Source organism: Denticeps clupeoides, chromosome 20 (assembly GCF_900700375.1).
Source record: "Denticeps clupeoides chromosome 20, fDenClu1.1, whole genome shotgun sequence".
Classification (NCBI taxonomy): domain Eukaryota; kingdom Metazoa; phylum Chordata; class Actinopteri; order Clupeiformes; family Denticipitidae; genus Denticeps; species Denticeps clupeoides.
Window position 1 is genome coordinate 17,349,383 of NC_041726.1, and position 17,977 is coordinate 17,367,359.

Genomic DNA, 17,977 nt, shown 5'->3' on the forward strand with positions numbered 1-17,977 from the left:
TGATTAGAAATATATTTCAGCAGCATTTGAGGTCAATTTGTACACAAGCGACAAGACTTTTGTCAGGGACTGTATACACAGAAATAAAAATGTAAAAAATATATCAAGGGATGCTTTTGTTTTATACAATATAGAGCACATGTCATTTTTCTTGCTCTGACTAGTCTAGATTTCTAGCTTCTCTAACAACACCATGTATGAAATAGGTGCTTTCTGTTTTTTACCTGATTCCATCTTCGGAAACAAGTTCTTACACCTGAACTAATTTTGAAATATGTTTTTTTCTGATACTGTTTTCTGGGCCCATGAGATGACTATGACTGAAGTATGGCTAATGTGGACTTAATATCTGTCTTTCCTTTTAGAGCTACAGGCAAGATTAACCAGACCTTTCATGAATGGTCAAAGTTTAAAATGGATTAAAATTTATATTTTCAGGGGTGAACTGAAACACCAATAAATAATTCAGAGGAGACCCACATTCCCACTTTTTGGGATGGGATTGAACTTTCCCCCAAGACATTTCAGCTCCACCAAACTTAGTGTTACAAATAATTGCTTCCTATATAAATGCTTCCTGATGTAAATTTCTTTAAAAGCCAATCTTGTTAAAATCTATTCATGGTTAATTCTTTACATTTGTTCAGATTTCTTAGTGAACAATATATAATTATACTGGCACAGTGCCACACTGTTTTGGAGAAATGTTTTTAATGACTTAACCTGCAAACTGGTCACTATTACAACTGGTACTTCATTCACATCAGCGTTCAACTTTGATAAATGAACAACCATTGAAATTTCCAATCCTGTTTAATGTTCTGTTTGGCAATAATGAAAATTAAACATAAATTATAGATTTACTGACACTCTTGTCTTTATTAATGTTTCCGGGTCATTAATAAGTTGGTGTTAGTGAGAAAGTTCATTATTGGCGGCCGTCAGCCGCAGATTTGCAGGGTGGGCGGGGCAGGGGGCGGCGCGATCTTGGCGGCGCCACCTTAAAAAAACAGTCGCGCCGATATGTCAATCTAGACGCGACCCAGACAGACCTCGGCCGGGGGGAGCCGACGTGAGAGGCGCACCGCCATTGGTGGAGGCACGCAGGCGCCATGAGAGCAAAGCGCTGATTGGCTGCGACCTGGCGAGACGCTCACGCGCACCGCGTCTGCCCGCTTTTGTTATTGTAGAGCGCGCGGGGAGAGAGTTCGGCCCGGGTGGGGGGTGGAGGAGCGGGATGCGCGAGACCAGACAGCGCGGCAGCTAGCGTGAGCTACGGAACCGGGACAGAACCAGACCGAGCGGACGCAGGGGGAAGGAGGTTCGGCGGAGCACCGTAAGTGCCGGTGGGTCTGTTTTCGTCCTAATGATCAAATGTAAGCAGGAGGAGGGGTGGAGGAGCATCAGGAGGCGGAGGTGTGCGCCGTCATTCTTGTGTCCTTTCTCCTTATTCTCTCCGCTGGGTATCGACATCAGTACCCGCTCAGTAGATCACCACGGTCACAATGGAAGTGGACCTCATCTCCATGGCAACTCCTGCATCCATGTGCGTTGTAAGGATTCTGATGTTCATCAGGTTCCGTGGAACCTCCTCAGATGTTTAGAGGCCATGACGTGATATGTCCAAATATGGCATCTCTGCATTTGCGTGGCCGCAGAGGAGTAAACGCCACCAGCCAGTTCACCACCAGCAACATGAGATTAGAATAAATATATAGTAAATGGGTGTAACCTCTGCATAACCTTTAATGGTAATGGCATTGACCCCAGGGAAGAGACTGGCAGGACATGCGATGCTCCCGGTGCTGTAGCTCATCCGCGGATACGGCGGGTAAGGGGGCCTGCGTTGTGCTCCCAGACGTGACTTTCAGCCACGCAGTCACTCTTGTTTATGCAGTGTGTGCCTCCGTGATGTGACACGAGAGGGTCATCCCCGACCGCCTCTGCTATGATGACAGTGGTGATGAGGATGGTGGTGGCAGAAAACAAGTGACTGGGATTCTGATATTTCCCCCCGTAGTTTAAACAATTAGTACTGAGGGGCTCCTACTGTACCCCTAGCTCATATTCATATTTATTTAACTTCTGTTTTTGCTCATGTGCTCTATTCATAAAGTGTTTTCAAAGTAATAATAAAACAATTAAAAGCAGCTTTAGTGTTTTTTCAATTGAAGAAACATATATTATTTCTAATCCCCACTCTCCCTGACCCCTTCACCCTTTTCAGAGCATAGCGAAGCTCCTCAGACATTCTCAACGAAATATTCATTTACGATCTGTCCTATTCTTCCTCTCTTGTCAACAGTAGTTTCATTTTAGACTTTCCATTCATCTTACATCTTGATCCCTCCACAATTAAATTTTTTCCTTCTTGCTTGTCATTGCTCGCACTGTCTGTGTCCATACAGCAGGATGTCGGTGAACCCCCCCAACAGCAACGACGCATGCCTGAGCATCGTGCACAGCCTCATGTGCCACCGGCAGGGTGGAGAGAATGAGGGCTTTGCCAAACGCGCCATTGAGAGCCTGGTGAAAAAGCTGAAGGAGAAAAAAGACGAGTTGGACTCCCTCATCACTGCCATCACAACCAACGGCGTCCACCCCAGCAAGTGTGTTACCATCCAGAGGACCCTGGACGGCAGGCTGCAGGTGGGCACAAGATTTTCTGTTTGGCTGTCCTTCATGCAATCCATAACCATTTTATAATCATTCAACAGCATAAATAGTTTTATCATATGCATTTGTAACATCATGGATCAAAAATAAGCACTAGTGTTTCTCAGTTAATTTACCCATATTATACACATTTTGTCATTGATAGCCAGCACTGTGGAAGCTTTAGTATTAATGTTTACAATAATCAAAATAAAATGTGTCCCCTATTGCACTGTGTGAAAATATTGTTGGGCCTCATTTCTTAGGCTAAATGCTGGCAGTAGAAATTAGATATGGGGGGGTGGGGTATATACACATGCAATGACAAGATGCTCATGGCTGTATTTAGTATGTGTATAATGAAAAGTTGCTGGTTGCCCTGGCATTGTGATCATGAATATATGGAAATGTCTAACCAAGGATTTCTGAAGGATTTTCTTAAAGGGTCATGGTGCAGTTACATGCAGTTACACCCCTTATTATTCATGAACCTGTATTATCAGTAGGACAGCGTTTTTTTTTATTAATTTGGTTTGAACTGGCGTACAAAGTCCACAACTGCCAGACCCAATTCTGATCCACCATTCCCTCCCTCTTTATAAGAGTTATAGGTTATATATAATCAGATGGGCATTTAAATACATTGAATGGCATTGTGCCAATCTCACTGGCAACTGGAATTGTTATGGATCCTTGACAAGTCCAGTTGCCAGTCAATTAACATTTTTGAGATAACCATGACCTGGATGACTGAGAACCTTTGCAGAAATTGTGCTACAATATTTAATTACATTTATTATGTAATGCTGTGAACTACTATGATCTAGAAATGCTTCTCCAGCAGCGTGTGAATTTGAGACTTTTTTTTTTTTTTTAAACTGAGGCCTTGCTAATATCCCCAGCCTGTCACAAACACAGGAACATCCCTAAGAGGAGGGGTGAGAGCGAGAAAGTTGGTGGGAGTGGCCTCCGCTTTCCCCTCCTCCTGGAGAAAAAGGGTAGAGTGAGACTTGTAGAGAGGGGAGGAGGAGGAGGTAGTTCGGCAAAGGTTGTTTTGTCTGAAACACAGGAAAGGGGCAGGGCTAATATAAGACTGTTATTTCCCCTCTGTCTCTGTGTGTGTGTTAATTCAGTGGCCCTGGTGGAATAGAATCTGTTGAGAGAAGACATCTCAGCCTCTGTGACCTTTTCCTCAGAGTGATGAGGAGAGTGAATTGGAGTAAGAGATGGTAAAGAGAGAGACCTAGAGATGAGGGTTAAAAAGAGGGATGGGGAGGAGCTCTTTCTTCATATGTTTGGAGAGATCAAAAGCTATTTACCTTTATTTGTGTGGCTTTTATATAAAGTAAAAATTATACAACTACAAGAGTGTTCTTCTGTGAGAGGTGGTATTAAGGCTTTATTTCTTTCCTCAGGTATGGCCATAGGGAAGCTTTGTATGGTGCCAGAATGTCACTGTTTTCAAATTGGCACTAAGCTCAGCACCACATGTTAAATATCGTTAAATTGCTTGCAATTTTAAGATCAAAAGCATAAATGGATAAAACAAGAAAAAGAACTCATACAAGGAATTTGATTCCAGTTAATGTTGTCTCTGTTGGGGTATAACTATTTCTGTCACACAGAACACAATCTGTATTAAACAAAAGAATTAATGAGTTTAAAATGAGAGGAGCCTGATGATTGACAGCTCTCACACATGCTACTTCCTCATTCTGGATCATTTCAACTCGCTCCCACCTCATGCACAAACATCATTAAAGATCCTCTTTCTTTTTTGTTTCATCTGCTATTTATTTATGAAAGTTTAGGCCTCTTCAGCACCAGTGACCGTGATAGAGGTAGATGAATAATGACACTTGATGCATGGACTCAGGACCCAATCATGAGGACAGACAAAAAAATTAAGTTCACCTCTATGGGATGCAAAAGAAGAAATTCAGCCAAAATTCAACCGCTGCTGAGATGTGAACCTAATTATCATGGTCACTAGATTTCATTAAAGGTTTTTAAAGTCTACAAATGGTTCCTCCATGAAAACTGACAAAACAATATGTGATTTACTATCACCAAGATCATTATACATTATGAGAATCAGTAGATTTGCTCTTTGCTAGTGTTATGGTGCTGGCCTCATGGATATTACAGCGTGACTGGAGGACTATAGCAATTTAAAGTTTAGTCCAGAACTGTTTCATTTATTATTTTTATAAATGCTCTCTCTTTGTGTCTCAGGTTGCGGGACGAAAGGGATTTCCTCATGTGATCTATGCCCGTCTCTGGCGTTGGCCTGATCTGCACAAGAACGAACTCAAACACGTCAAGTTCTGCCAGTATGCCTTTGACCTCAAATACGACAATGTGTGTGTCAACCCTTACCACTATGAGAGAGTGGTGTCACCAGGCATAGGTACTGCTGTTAAATTTCTAAATATGCATTTAGTCACTTTATTGTCATCTCACCATGTACAAGTACACAGGGAGACAAGATTGTGAAGCTTTGGAGATTCACAGTGTGCAAAAAGACATAGTGCAAATGGAATAACACACAACACAACAACATGATTAAAGGACATTGTGGACATTGTGCACTGACCCATAAAATAGTGCAGGTCAAGACAAACCAGGCAGACAAGTAGCAGCAATTACAGTATATCAGTGTATTTAGTAGTATAAAGTGTATGTGGTATATTATATGCTATGACAATAATGGCAGTAGTAATGATATGATGACCATAATCACCATAACACAGCAGCACAGTGTGAGGTTTGTAAGAGATTAAAGTGCAGGTAGTAATACTTCAGTTAAAGTGCAGTACAGATGTTCCATTTGTAATATGCAGTTTGGGAGGGAGAAAAATAATCTGCAGATGTTTAAGGCTTCAGATGTGGTTGAGGTGATGAGGATGATCCTGAGAAATGTATCTGTGTTTATTTTTATACATGAAATAACACCATCCCCAACTCTGACAATGTATAAGTCCTACTGTATTACCAGAATCTTCTACACAAATTTTCCACTAACCTCACTGCTGCTAAAACTGCTTTCTACAAGGCAAAACTAGAAGCCTCTGCCCACAACCCTCGAAAACTCCTCAACATTCTTATCTCTACTCAACCATCCGACTCCCCCTGTCCCATCTTCCCTAACTGCTGATGATTTTGCCAACTTATTCACAGGGAAGATTGAACAAATGTGAGACATTCTCCACCTCAAATCCTACTCTACCCTCTGAAGATTATACAACTGCTCTAAATCAGTTTTCTAAGATCACATCAGATGAAATCATTCAGATCATATCTACAGGCAATCCAACCACCTGTCCACTAGATCCAATTCCTTCCACAATGCTCAAACCATCTCTCCTGACCTCATCCCTTTCATTTGTTATATCATAAACAGCTCAATCACATCCGGCCATGTACCATCTTTAACAGCCAGGGTTCTTCCAATCCCAAAGAAACTCATCGCTGATCCTACAGATATCAACAATTACCAACCAGTTTCTCTACTCTCAAAATCCTTGAGCGCTGTGTCTACAATCAGCTATCAGCTCAATCTACTGAGACGGCCCTTCTGGCTGTTTCTGAGAAGCTACATGCAGCCAGATCAGCAAAACTGTCATCGGTGCTTGTTCTCCTTGACCTCTCCGCAGCATTTGACACAGTTAACCACAAGACTCTCTTGTCTATCCTGAAGAGGCTTGGAATTCGGGGCTCAGAATGGCAGTGGTTTGCATTCTACCTTGATAAGCAATCTTACCAAATGACTTGGAAAGGATCCACCTCTGCCTCACGTAGACTCTCCACTGGTGTCCCTCAAGGCTCGGTACTAGTTCCTCTCCTTTTCTCTCGCTACACGAGATCACTGCTATGCCGACGACACACAACTCATCTTCCTCCCTCTGATCTACATTTATGGCATTTATCAGACGCTCTTATCCAGAGGGACTTACAGTCAGTAGTTACAGGGTCAGTCCCCCCCTGGAGCAACTTAGGGTTAAGTGTCTTGCTCAGGGACACAATGGTAGTAAGTGGGACTTGAACCTGTGACTCCGTAGTCTTCTGGTTAATAGGCAAGTGTGGAACCCACTAGGCTACTACCATCCCATGGCTGATCTACCTCTATGTACCATCCAACCTCTACAAATAATACAAAATGCAGCAGCACAACTGATCTTCAACCTTCACAAATTCTTCCACCCCACCGCTACATTCCCTCCACTGGATCCCAGTAGCTGCATGTATCAGATTAAAAATTCTTATGATGGCCTACAAAGCCAAACATGGAGTACCAGCATCACCCCTTATTACACCTCCGAGCCTCCAGTACTGCTCTCCCGCTCCCTCCATCTCTGAAGGTAAAAGGAAAACACTCTTCTAGACTCTTCTCTGTCTTGGCCCCCCTGTGGTGGAATGAACTTTTCCTTGAGGTCAGAACAGCACAGTAACTGAGTATTTTCAAACAGCAGCTCAAGACCTTCCTCTTTAGAGAACATTTAGATTAACTTGTAAATTTCTTATTGTCGGACTTATGTATAGATACTACAACATACGGAATAAAAATATTGTATTCATAGTTGGGGGTCCTAGTGAACCAGAATTGATCACTTCATCGATAGTAACATGGAAGCACATTGTAAGTCGCTCTGAATAAGGGCGTCTGCCAAATGCTTTAAATGTAAATGTAAATACATAAGTAATAATACATTTTAATTCTTTGGAACTGTAATGCAGACAGTTAAACATACAGTGAAGGCATTAAGTATTTTCTGTCTCTCTCTCCTGCAGTGGGTCTGAGTCTACAGAACACAGGTTAGTAGAAGCTCCAGTCATCTGCACAGTTTGTCTTCATTTAATTCTCCATGTCTGTTTAGTATAGTTGACATGAGGAAGTAAGGAGGTGACCTCTAGACCTTAGAACGTACCTCATTTTGCCACTTTTGGGCATTTAGATTTGACCTAAGGAACCCTTAGATAAACTTCCTTTAACAAGGGATTTCAATGGATATTTAAAGCAAAACAAAATGTTATTCCAGTTCACCACTTCCTGTGAATTTCTGTGATAGTTTTTTAATTATATAATTTTGCTTCCTGTGCCACTTTCAGGCCCTCCCAGCAGGCTGATAAAAGAGGAGTACATTCATGACTGCATCCAGATGGATGTGCCATCGGGTATGCCACCCCAGGCTGAGCACCAGGGGGCAATGAAGTTGCCCCCTCCTGAACACTACAGCCAACCTCTGCCTCCTCTGCAGCTACCACCTGAACCTCCTCGTGCACCACCTGTTACCCTTTACCCCAACATGTCCCTCTCTCCACCTGGTAGGCCTTCATAGGAGCTTATAATACTATAATACTAATACTGTAATACTATGCTATAAACAAAAACATTTACATTATATTTAAATTTACAGCATTTATCAGTTGCCCATATCCAGATTGACTTACAACAGTAGTGACAGGGACAGTCCCCCAGGAGCGACTCAGAGGGTTAGGCTTCTTGCTCAAAGACACAATGGTAGTAAGTTGGGTTTGAACCTGTGACTTTGTCCACTAGGCTACTACCTCACCATTATATAATTTATATAAAAATAACTGGAAATAACAGTGTGTTGCTGGGGTACCTTATGAATCTAGCACTGGCACACTAGCCAGGACATGACAAGAGGCCGCACCAACATTGCAGAGATATTCAAATATCTATAAATATTTAAAACTGAGCACAACATGTAATTCCACTATTTGTGGGTAAAAGGCATTAACATATAGTTTTATACATTAGAGCTTACTAACAGTATACCCTGATATAAATATACTGTACATAATTCTAATCAGAAAATATAAACACATAGCTGAATAAACACACATTGCAGTAGTTTCCTCCCTGAAGCAGAATATCATAAGTAATATATCTGAGACATTTGCTTTCTCTCTTTCTTATGTGCCCTTTCAGCTTCTGGATCAATGTTGTCCATGCAAGGAGGTCACAGTGATGGCCTCCTCCAAATAGCCTCCTCCTCTCAGGGCCAGGTCCTGGCCTCAACCCCTCCTCCATCCACCCCGACTCATGGCATGCCTCAAGTTCAAGCCACTCCACCCCAACCTCCACCTTCACAAAATGGCTACAGCACCCCCAAACATGCTCAGACAGGGTCTTTCCACAGTAAGCATGAACCACTTGCATGAACCACTTTCATTTCAGTTCTTTTTAAGAACATACTCAATATTAAAGCAGAATTGTTTCATAGCTACTTGGACTGGCAGCAGCACTGCTTCCTATACTCCAGTAGGACCCCAGCAGAATGGGCGTGGCCACCAGCCTCCCCTTCATCACCCCTCCCACTTCTGTAAGTTTATTCAGACAAATTTTAATGACATCACAATGATTTGGTCAAGTGAGTTTCTATTAGAAATCTATCTATCTGACTGTCTATACCAACAGTTCTCTGTTGTGATGCACCTTTTCAATCTGAACAGGGTCTCAGCATCACAGCACAGCCAACTACCCCCCTCCTGTCTCCAACCATCCAGGTAATGCTCACATGGTGCACTCACATGGTGCATACGTTTGTGCCTTGTTTAGTATTTTCCAGCTATCCAGCTCAAAAATACGACCCAAAACATCAGATCAAATGGTCCATGGTAGATAAGGAGAATGTAGCAAAGTGTGGTAAAATGGCAATTAACTCTGGGTTGTTGGTCCACCAAGGTCATACCTTTGTGGAGGATGCTATATATGTAGGAAGCATATACATAGTAAACAGTTATATAGGCCACATCATAGCCACCAGAAATGTTATTTAATGCAACGCATTAACAAGGGTGGTAGTAGCATAATGAGTAACACACCCGCATATAAAGCAGAAAACCACATAAAGTCACAAAGTTCAAACTTACTAGTATTGTGTCCCTGAGCAAGACACTTCACCCTGAGTGTCTCCAGGGGGACTGTAAGGTGCTCTGCATATAAAGGCATTTGAAAAAAAATGGTATGAATGTAAATGTAAGTGTCCTTTTTATGCTGCTCTGTGTTCAGGCCCAGAGTTCTGGTGCTCCATCTCCTACTTTGAGATGGATGTACAGGTGGGGGAGATGTTTAAAGTGCTGTCCAGTTGTCCAGTGGTGACGGTGGATGGATACGTGGACCCCTCTGGAGGGGACCGCTTCTGTCTGGGCCAGCTGAGTAATGTGCACCGAACTGATGCTAGTGAGCGAGCCAGGTGTGTTTCAAACACTCACAGTTACATAACATACAACAAATTAACTAACACAATGAAAGCTGTATATTTACCACATTCTAATCTTATAGATGAATATTCTCTTAATAAAATCATAATTGTAAATGCAATATTCCATTTCTTATAATAGAGCTATGAATATTTTAAACTTTATCAAATGGGTTATACTCAGAATCACATGCATTTATATATAAACACATACTCTCAGAATCAGGTTTCGTTTTTGCACACAGAATTGGTTTACTATAGGGCTAAAAGAGTTGGCAACGAATTTCCTAATCGATTCGTTATGTCGCGCGACGCGGAGACGTTTGATTATTTAAAAAAAAAATTATTTGAGCGCGGAGTGAACACACTCGGTCTCTCTCGCGCACAGATGCTAGCAGAGTTTGGAGTCTCATAGACAGCGCGGAGCAAAAAAAGGTAGAGGACAGATACATGGCGGAGGCAGAGAAATCTGCGCGAAAATATGCAAAAGCGACATGGCACGGCACGGGAGCACCACGGCAATGATCCTGCATCTGAAACGCAAACATGTTGGAGTGTTTGAGGAGGAAGAAGGGAGTTCAGCACCAGGGGAAGTCGCTACAGAATCCTACTTTTGTTCCGTTTTGAAGTGAGGAACGTAATGTCCCTGGTCCTGGTGTTTAACTCGCCGCGGAGGAGAACTAGACGGGGACTTACAGCGCCACCTACAGGTGTGGAGGGGGGATGAAACAGCGTTCGGACTGTTCTCTGCGTCTCCGCGTGGACGACTCGCCTATTGTGTCCCTGAGCAAGACACTTAGCCCTAAGTTGCTCCAGGGGGACTGTCCCTGTAACTACTGATTGTCGCTCTGGATAAGGGCGTCTGATAAATGCTGTAAATGTTTACCCGTCATCCATCTTGACAAGCATGACAAGTTAGCGTTAGCTCGTTAATAACAGTAGTAAAGCAGGGGCGCTATAGTTACTTTGCATTAAAAGACTAAAGACATGTTTTTATTCACTAGCCTTTTTCGGACCATTCATTTTTCAATCTGTTGTCATGTATAGCTACACTGCAAAAAAAGCTTTTCTTACCTAGTAATTTTGTCTCGTTTCCAGTCCAAATATCTAAAAAGAAAAAATGGCATGAGAAAATTAAGTGATGCTTAAAACTTCTGTTTGAGATTATATCTCATTAAGATTAGTTTTCTTACACCATTGGCAGATAATTTAGCTTGTTTTAAACAATCAATCAATCACTTAATTCTGAGATGTTTTATCAGAAAACAAGACATAATTTCTTGCTATTTCATGTGTCTAGTAAATGTATCTTGATTTAAGATTTTTTTAGAGATTTGGACTGAAATCAGGACAAAACTACTAAGTTAGAAAAGCATTTTTTGCAGTGTGTGTGTGTCAGTGTGAGAGTTTGTGAGTGTGTGCATCTGCAGTGTAGTGTACAGAACAAGTTCTGACATTCAAACAAATCCTGTTAAATTTTCTGATTTGTATTGTTCTTAATTTTTTTATAAATTATTTATCGTTCTGGCAGCTCAGGTGGCACTTTATTAAAAAAAAAAAAGTCTATATTTGGCAGATGTAAAGCATACATGTGTATGTTTTTTGTGTTAGTCCATTTTTATTTTATTATTATTATAACAGCTCAAGGAGCAACATGTTTGTGCACTTTCTAAAGATTTTGGTTCTGTTTTTGAATAAAGGGTTGGAAATGAATGCTTTTCTTGTTTTGTTTTGTTTTTTTTTATCCGATTAATAAAAAAAAAAATCATCGACAGATTAATCGATCATTAAAATAATCGTTAGTTGCAGCCCTAGTTTACTACTCACGTATATTGCCATTGCCCTTTACAGGCTACACATTGGGAAGGGAGTTCAGCTGGAGTGTAGGGGCGAGGGCGATGTGTGGATGCGATGCCTCAGCGACCATGCCGTGTTTGTGCAGAGCTACTACCTGGACAGGGAGGCCGGAAGGGCTCCTGGAGATGCTGTGCATAAAATCTACCCAGGGGCCTACATAAAGGTGGGTGCAAAAACAGCCAGGTGCTCCTATTCTGGTACCCAAAATCAATAGAACTTTCATGGCATATTCACATGGAAATATTACTTCTTCTTGGTCAATACTCCAGTCCACTCCTGGATAAACTTGATCTTTGTTTGCTCCTGTCAGGGGTCACCACAGTGGATTATTCACATAATTGGCCAAAATTGGGGCAGTGGTGGTCTAGCGGTTAAGGAAGCGGCCCCGTAATCAGAAGGTTGCTGGTTCGAATCCCAAGTTGCCAAGGTGCCACTGAGGTGCCTCTGAGCAAAGTACCGTCCCCACACACTGGTCCTCGGGCACCTGTCATAGCTGCCCACTGCTCACCAAGGGTGATGGGTTAAAAGCAGAGGACACATTTCGTTGTGTGCACGTGTGCTGTGCTGCAGTGTTTCACAATGACAATCACTTCTCTTTCAAGTTTCCTTCTTGACATGGACTTCCCAATTTACCTTTGGCTTGGGAGCACCAAAAACTACATTCTTATCCTGGTTAAACAAATAAGAAATTCTGCAGTCAAATCAAAATTACTTTTTAAAAGCTAAATGAGACATATTATTGAATATGCTTCCCCTATAAATCAATTCATGTACTTTCATGGTTACTTGATAACCATTTTAAGTGAACATTGCCTTCCTGAAATAGAGTGACATCACAATGACTGCCAGCAGAAGTGACTTGTCAGGTTAAATTACCAGTACCTTTGTCATGTTAAAATATTTATGTGAAATCATGAGTTTTCTCATTTTATATCATCACATTAATGTACGTATTTTTCTTCTGGCTTAACTGTTCCACAGGTTTTTGACCTCAGGCAATGCCACAGGCAGATGCAGCAGCAGGCAGCTACAGCTCAGGCAGCAGCGGCTGCACAGGCCGCTGCAGTGGCCGGAAATATACCAGGGCCGGGCAGTGTGGGGGGCATTGCTCCTGCAGTCAGTACGTACTCACACAATGCAACATGGGCTACATTCAAGTGCAAAATGCTAAAGGACCTGAATGTTCAGCTATTTTACTGCTGATAATGTAAAAAACAGAAATACCAAGGTAATATTTGCCTTGCTCCTTTCGATATGACTATATGAGATTAAGTCGGCTTCCACACGAGAATGCTTTTCTCTAAATCGGGTTTGCGATTTCTCAAAAACCTCATCACCTGTAAGTGGCCCTGTAACTCCTCTCTCTCACCTGTAAGAAGACAAATTTAAGAACCTGTTCAACCGGTGCAGTACATTGTTTTTTGCATTTAAGGTAAATGTGATTACATCAGACAAATGATTGATTGGATTGATGATTTGATTAGGACTGGTGTGAGTGGTTCATTTGCATGCTTTGTTTTGGGTCATCACCCAGGTGCTTGATCTAAGCACCACCCTCTAAATGCATATAAAGTACAATGTATCCCTGTCTTAGTTAGACGACTTTTTGATGACTGCAGTGCAGTGAGGATCTGAATAAAAATGTACTTCTGCTGCAAGATATCCAAAAACGACTCCTGGTCTCTAAGGAAAAATTCACAACACACCTTAAGTGCTCACTTAGTTTGATGTCTAGTTCTAAGTGGAGAGTTAAACACGCTGTTGTTCTCTAGCCTTGTTTATTCATTAGAAATGTGCACTGGATTTCTTGTAGTTGCTTTATGAGGTTCTGGGTCCCCTCAAATGCCGTCTCCGTGTGGACACAAGGCCATATTGGCTAGACATTTTCCCATTTTAGAGAAAAATATTCTCATGTGGAAGGGGCCTAAATGTACAATGTTCCAAGTATAGATCCCTGAGGAACTGCTCCCTTCTTCCAGGCCTGTCTGCAGCTGCTGGGATTGGTGTGGATGATTTGAGGCGGTTATGTATCCTGCGTCTGAGCTTTGTGAAAGGATGGGGGCCTGACTACCCACGGCAGAGCATCAAGCACACCCCCTGCTGGGTGGAGGTGCATTTGCACCGGGCGTTGCAGCTTCTGGATGAGGTGCTTCACACCATGCCTCTGGCTGATCCTGGGCCAGCTAACTGAATGCTGGCAAGGGACGAATGAGGATGTACAGACTACATGCTGAACAACATAGTTACATCAGTGTTAAAGTTGTGTTTAAGACAATGTACATTTTAGGAAAAGAAGTAGATGTGATGCAAGGAAGGCTTTATCTAAAGCAAAGATATGGTTTTCTGTTTCACTGCTGTCATTAGTGTAAAAACTTGACAAGCCTGGTCCCCACCCAAACAAACAAGAACCTCATTCATGTTAGGCCATAAAAACCAACCTCATCACACTGAAATCAGGTAAAATGTCCTATCATGCTGTGTATTTCTATCTCAACTTCATACAGGTTTGTTTGGACCACTGAAAGCATTTTTAGAAAAGGTTTTAATTATTAAAGGCAATCGTTTGTACTTTGCACTGCTAGAGACATAACAAAGTGTGACGTGCACTGGGTTGACTAAATATAACATTGTAGCTTTGCACAACAGACAGTTTGATACTGTAACTGCACTGTAAAACAGTTGAGGCAAATTCTAATATAATTTTGCTGTGTTCCATACTTAGGAATACACAAGTCTTGCTTAGACTTGAGTTAATAGAATGTAAGAATAATCCAGTTTTGTTGCGAGAACAAATTATAGTCAGTCTGATGGTTGTCTAAATATTCTGTGAACTCATGTTTTGTCACTAAATGTTGGTTTGACAGTTGCACTTGTCCAACAGAACCTCCTAGTTTTAGAAATAATGAACAATCTCTTCTAAAAATGAATTCAGTATCGAATTATGCACTTTGTCACCACACATCTACATCCATACACACACACACACACACATGAACACAACAACACACAAGTGTTCAGGTAGGCAGAGCACTCCAAACCTCTGTCCTTTCTGTTTTAACACTAACTTTGAACTGCGGTCCTGTCTGAAGAATGGTGGTGAATGGATGGTTATTATTTAGAGGTACAATCTTCAGTAATACATTTAGGGGCAGGCCCAGCAGGTTGTGTTGGTGTTTCTTCAAATTTTGCTGAGTGTGGCTCCAGAAGGGACCCTGCTAGCCATATTCACACTCAAACTCAAGCTGGGCTGTAGCTACAGGTGATTTATTTTCATACCAAAAGATTTAAGAGAAATCAGATTACAAATATCTAAAGATGTTAAGCTTTAACAGTTGTGGCATTGGTGTAGTCATGTAGAGAAGCTGTAGTGTTTGTGACCAAATAGTTTTTTGCCCTGCGGTGTCGCCAAAGCCAGAATACCTCATAACAGCCCAGCATGAATCTAGTGTCTCTCTTCTTTCCTTTTTCCTCCAAGCCAAATCGTCTTGCATCTTTGTATAGGCTAACCTTGCTGTGCCGATGACCAAACCAGGATCAGGCTTAAAGGAGGGAGCTCTGCATGTCCTCCTAGTTCAGCTTTATTTTTTGTACGCACTTAACCGTCAGTGTTTGGGTGTTGTGTTTGCTCACTCCTCCCGGCAATAGTTCTCAGTTTTTGTATTTATTTTCGAACAAAGTGGCTCTTGTTTTGGGAAATACTGTTTACCATTTGCAGGGATAAGAGGCTTGTACTGTAGGCCCTTCGCAGCTTTAATGTGGGTGAACACATGGAGGTTCCTTTTAATAATGAATGGTATGTTCCTTTAAACTTCATCATGCCTTCATGTACTTTCGGTGACCAGTAATAAGGTTTCACTTTTCCAGCACTTAAAATTGGAACAGAGAGTTTTGTTGTTTTTGACCTTATTGAGTGGTGTTTATCAAGCGTGATGGACAAAGATGGTAATGCCTTGCTGGAACCTCACTTCTCTTGTCATAGCTGTTTACTCATCTGTTTGGTGCCTTCATTCATAATTCCATGTTGAATGAACTGTATGTTGGAACTTTATGCCAGTCACATTGGGAAGTTTCTCCTTGCCTCCGTTGTTAAGTTAAAAAGTAAATTTCTTAGGGACTTTCACACTGAAATAGAAATCACTTATCACCAATGCAATGTAAATCTGGGCAGTGACTATGGAGATAACCTAGCTTCAAAATTCACAAATAAATGTAACACCATTCACAAATACATTTTTTGCTGCAAACACCACGGTAAATTATATTAGGGGCAGTGGTGGCCTGGCGGTTAAGGAAACGACCCCATAATCAGAAGGTTGCTGGTTCGAATCCCGATCCTCCAAGGTGCCACTGAGGTGACACTGAAAGCATGATCCCCACACACTGCTCCCCGGGTGCGGTCAGGGATGTTTAAAAAATCCAGAAATAAATGTAAGGGTAATCATAAATATATACAGTAGTTTGTAAATGTAGGTGTATCGGTTTGTAAATAAATGTAAATGCACTAACTCACACTCTACTCTACACTACTCTCAGACTCTAAATTTGTGTACATTATATTTGTGAATCTTGCTAAATTTGATTTGTTGCTGAATCAAAAAATATATTTGTAAATGGTGTGAAATTCATTAATGAATTTTTAAACTAAACTATCTCTATAAGTGACTGCTGAATAGATATAGAGTGGTATCTATCTGTCAATCTTCAGTACTGTAAACATGCTGTTGTGTGCTTTGAATCATTTGTTAGCTTACAATGCCTTTTTTGGCTGAATTTGGTAAATAAGCGCTGTTGTGTGGTGATGATCGTAACCATCATTAGTAAAATATACTGTAAGTTTCATTTTGCCTTAAAGACTAATGACGTGCCGCTTTGTTGCTGATGTCGCTGTTCAGTGTGAATAAGTTACCTCTTGCTCCTAGTTAGAAAAACCACTGCACACCATCTCACCTGAACCTAACAATCAAAACTCTCTATTTTCTAATATCGCAATTGAATCAATCCAGGGATATAAGCGTTAGTCATTTAGCGCTGAGACACCAACCTCGTAGTGATCCCTCACTATGCCCTTTGCAAATCTTGTGCTTTCTTTTTATTTTTTGCAAAAAGAAAAAGTATTTTACTGTTGTTATGCAGTAGCCTGTCATGGGTTTTCAGCTTTGTTCCTCAGTGAATCCCCCCCACAGATGATATAAGGCTCATGTGATTGCTAATTATTTAAGAAACTGAGATGTTTCAGATGGGGGGTCACCAGGAACAGCATGGAGAACCTGTGCAGGAACCTGTCAGTGTGGGTTTCATATGCTGGTATTGAAATGTATGCCAATAACCTGACAATCGCTTAAACTGGAAACCTACAGCATTCCGTGTATTAACACCTATTTCGTAAGTATTTAAACAATATGTTATATCAAGTGTGAAACAAAATATATATACATATTCGATTTGGCTATTTTGTTGATATTGTTATTTCAGTTATTGTTGTAATTATCATTATTTTATTGTATAAGGAAGTGCTGCTCCTGTAATGTTGACTGTAAACCAAAGTAAAAAATTTTGATAAAAAAGTGCACTGAGTTTGTGTTATCTTTTCATCAGGCCACACGATGGCAGGGTGGCTGGTGATGTGCTCTTGAATCTTGCTTTGTTGGTGTGGGTTTCCTCCTGGTTCTCTAGTTTCTGACTGAAGTCATCAATTTCATACACTAAATTGTCCGTATGTGTGTGAATGAACAGTGTGTGTGTTTGTGTGTGTGTGCACGGCCTGCACTGGGCTGAGGCCCCGCCCTGGGTGAGACCAACCTTGCACCCTGTGTCCCAGAATGTGCTCTGCCAGCAACCCTGAGTAAGTCTGAGTGGGTGAATCACTGATTGTCTTTATATCCAAATTCTTACTTCTTATCTTTGATTGTAAATTCAATGTTTTTTTGTCTATTTGTGAATGGGAGACATTTACCATTTTTGTACTGGAACTATTTTCCCTTATAGATACAATAAAAGTAAAGAAAGTATGAATCTTAACCGTAGTTGTGTATCATTTCTTCATTGTAGTGCATGGTGGTGAATGGATTTGGGTGTGTCCTGGACCGAGATAAAAATCACAAGGAACGCAGCCATTTTAAATAGAAAAAAACTTTTTATTATTAAACTAGTGCAAAAATAGTGCATATCAACGACATTTTGTTTACTACATGCATTTTCTCCACAACAACAGAATAGATTTTAATGTATTGGTGAAG

General features: G+C 41.2%; 1 protein-coding gene across 5 annotated transcripts; it reads left to right on the plus strand.

Annotated features, from left to right (window-relative positions):
* Nucleotides 1-1,081: 1,081 nt before the first annotated feature.
* smad10a (SMAD family member 10a) lies at nucleotides 1,082-17,305 on the plus strand. Of its 5 annotated transcripts, none has more exons than XM_028964099.1 (12): nucleotides 1,086-1,346; nucleotides 2,412-2,649; nucleotides 4,891-5,065; nucleotides 7,447-7,470; nucleotides 7,765-7,980; nucleotides 8,612-8,821; nucleotides 8,907-9,005; nucleotides 9,136-9,189; nucleotides 9,695-9,878; nucleotides 11,736-11,904; nucleotides 12,723-12,861; nucleotides 13,721-17,305. In XM_028964099.1, exons 2-12 carry the CDS (start codon nucleotides 2,413-2,415, stop codon nucleotides 13,930-13,932), a joined length of 1,719 nt encoding a protein of 572 aa, XP_028819932.1. In that variant the 5' UTR covers nucleotides 1,086-1,346; nucleotide 2,412; the 3' UTR covers nucleotides 13,933-17,305. The 5 variants fall into 5 exon arrangements, with proteins under 5 accessions (XP_028819934.1, XP_028819932.1, XP_028819931.1 ...); XM_028964098.1 differs by having other exon boundaries at nucleotides 1,087-1,346; nucleotides 2,409-2,649; XM_028964095.1 differs by having other exon boundaries at nucleotides 1,087-1,336; nucleotides 2,409-2,649.
* Nucleotides 17,306-17,977: the final 672 nt, after the last annotated feature.

Bases quoted from the DNA above. Each gene is read 5' to 3' on its own strand.
- smad10a (XM_028964099.1), top strand. From the start codon at position 2,413: ATGTCGGTGAACCCCCCCAACAGCAACGACGCATGCCTGAGCATCGTG. The intron at 5,066-7,446 runs GTACTGCTGTTA...TCTCTCCTGCAG, and splicing joins AGTGGTGTCACCAGGCATAG to TGGGTCTGAGTCTACAGAAC. The intron at 8,822-8,906 runs GTAAGCATGAAC...ATTGTTTCATAG, and splicing joins TCAGACAGGGTCTTTCCACA to CTACTTGGACTGGCAGCAGC.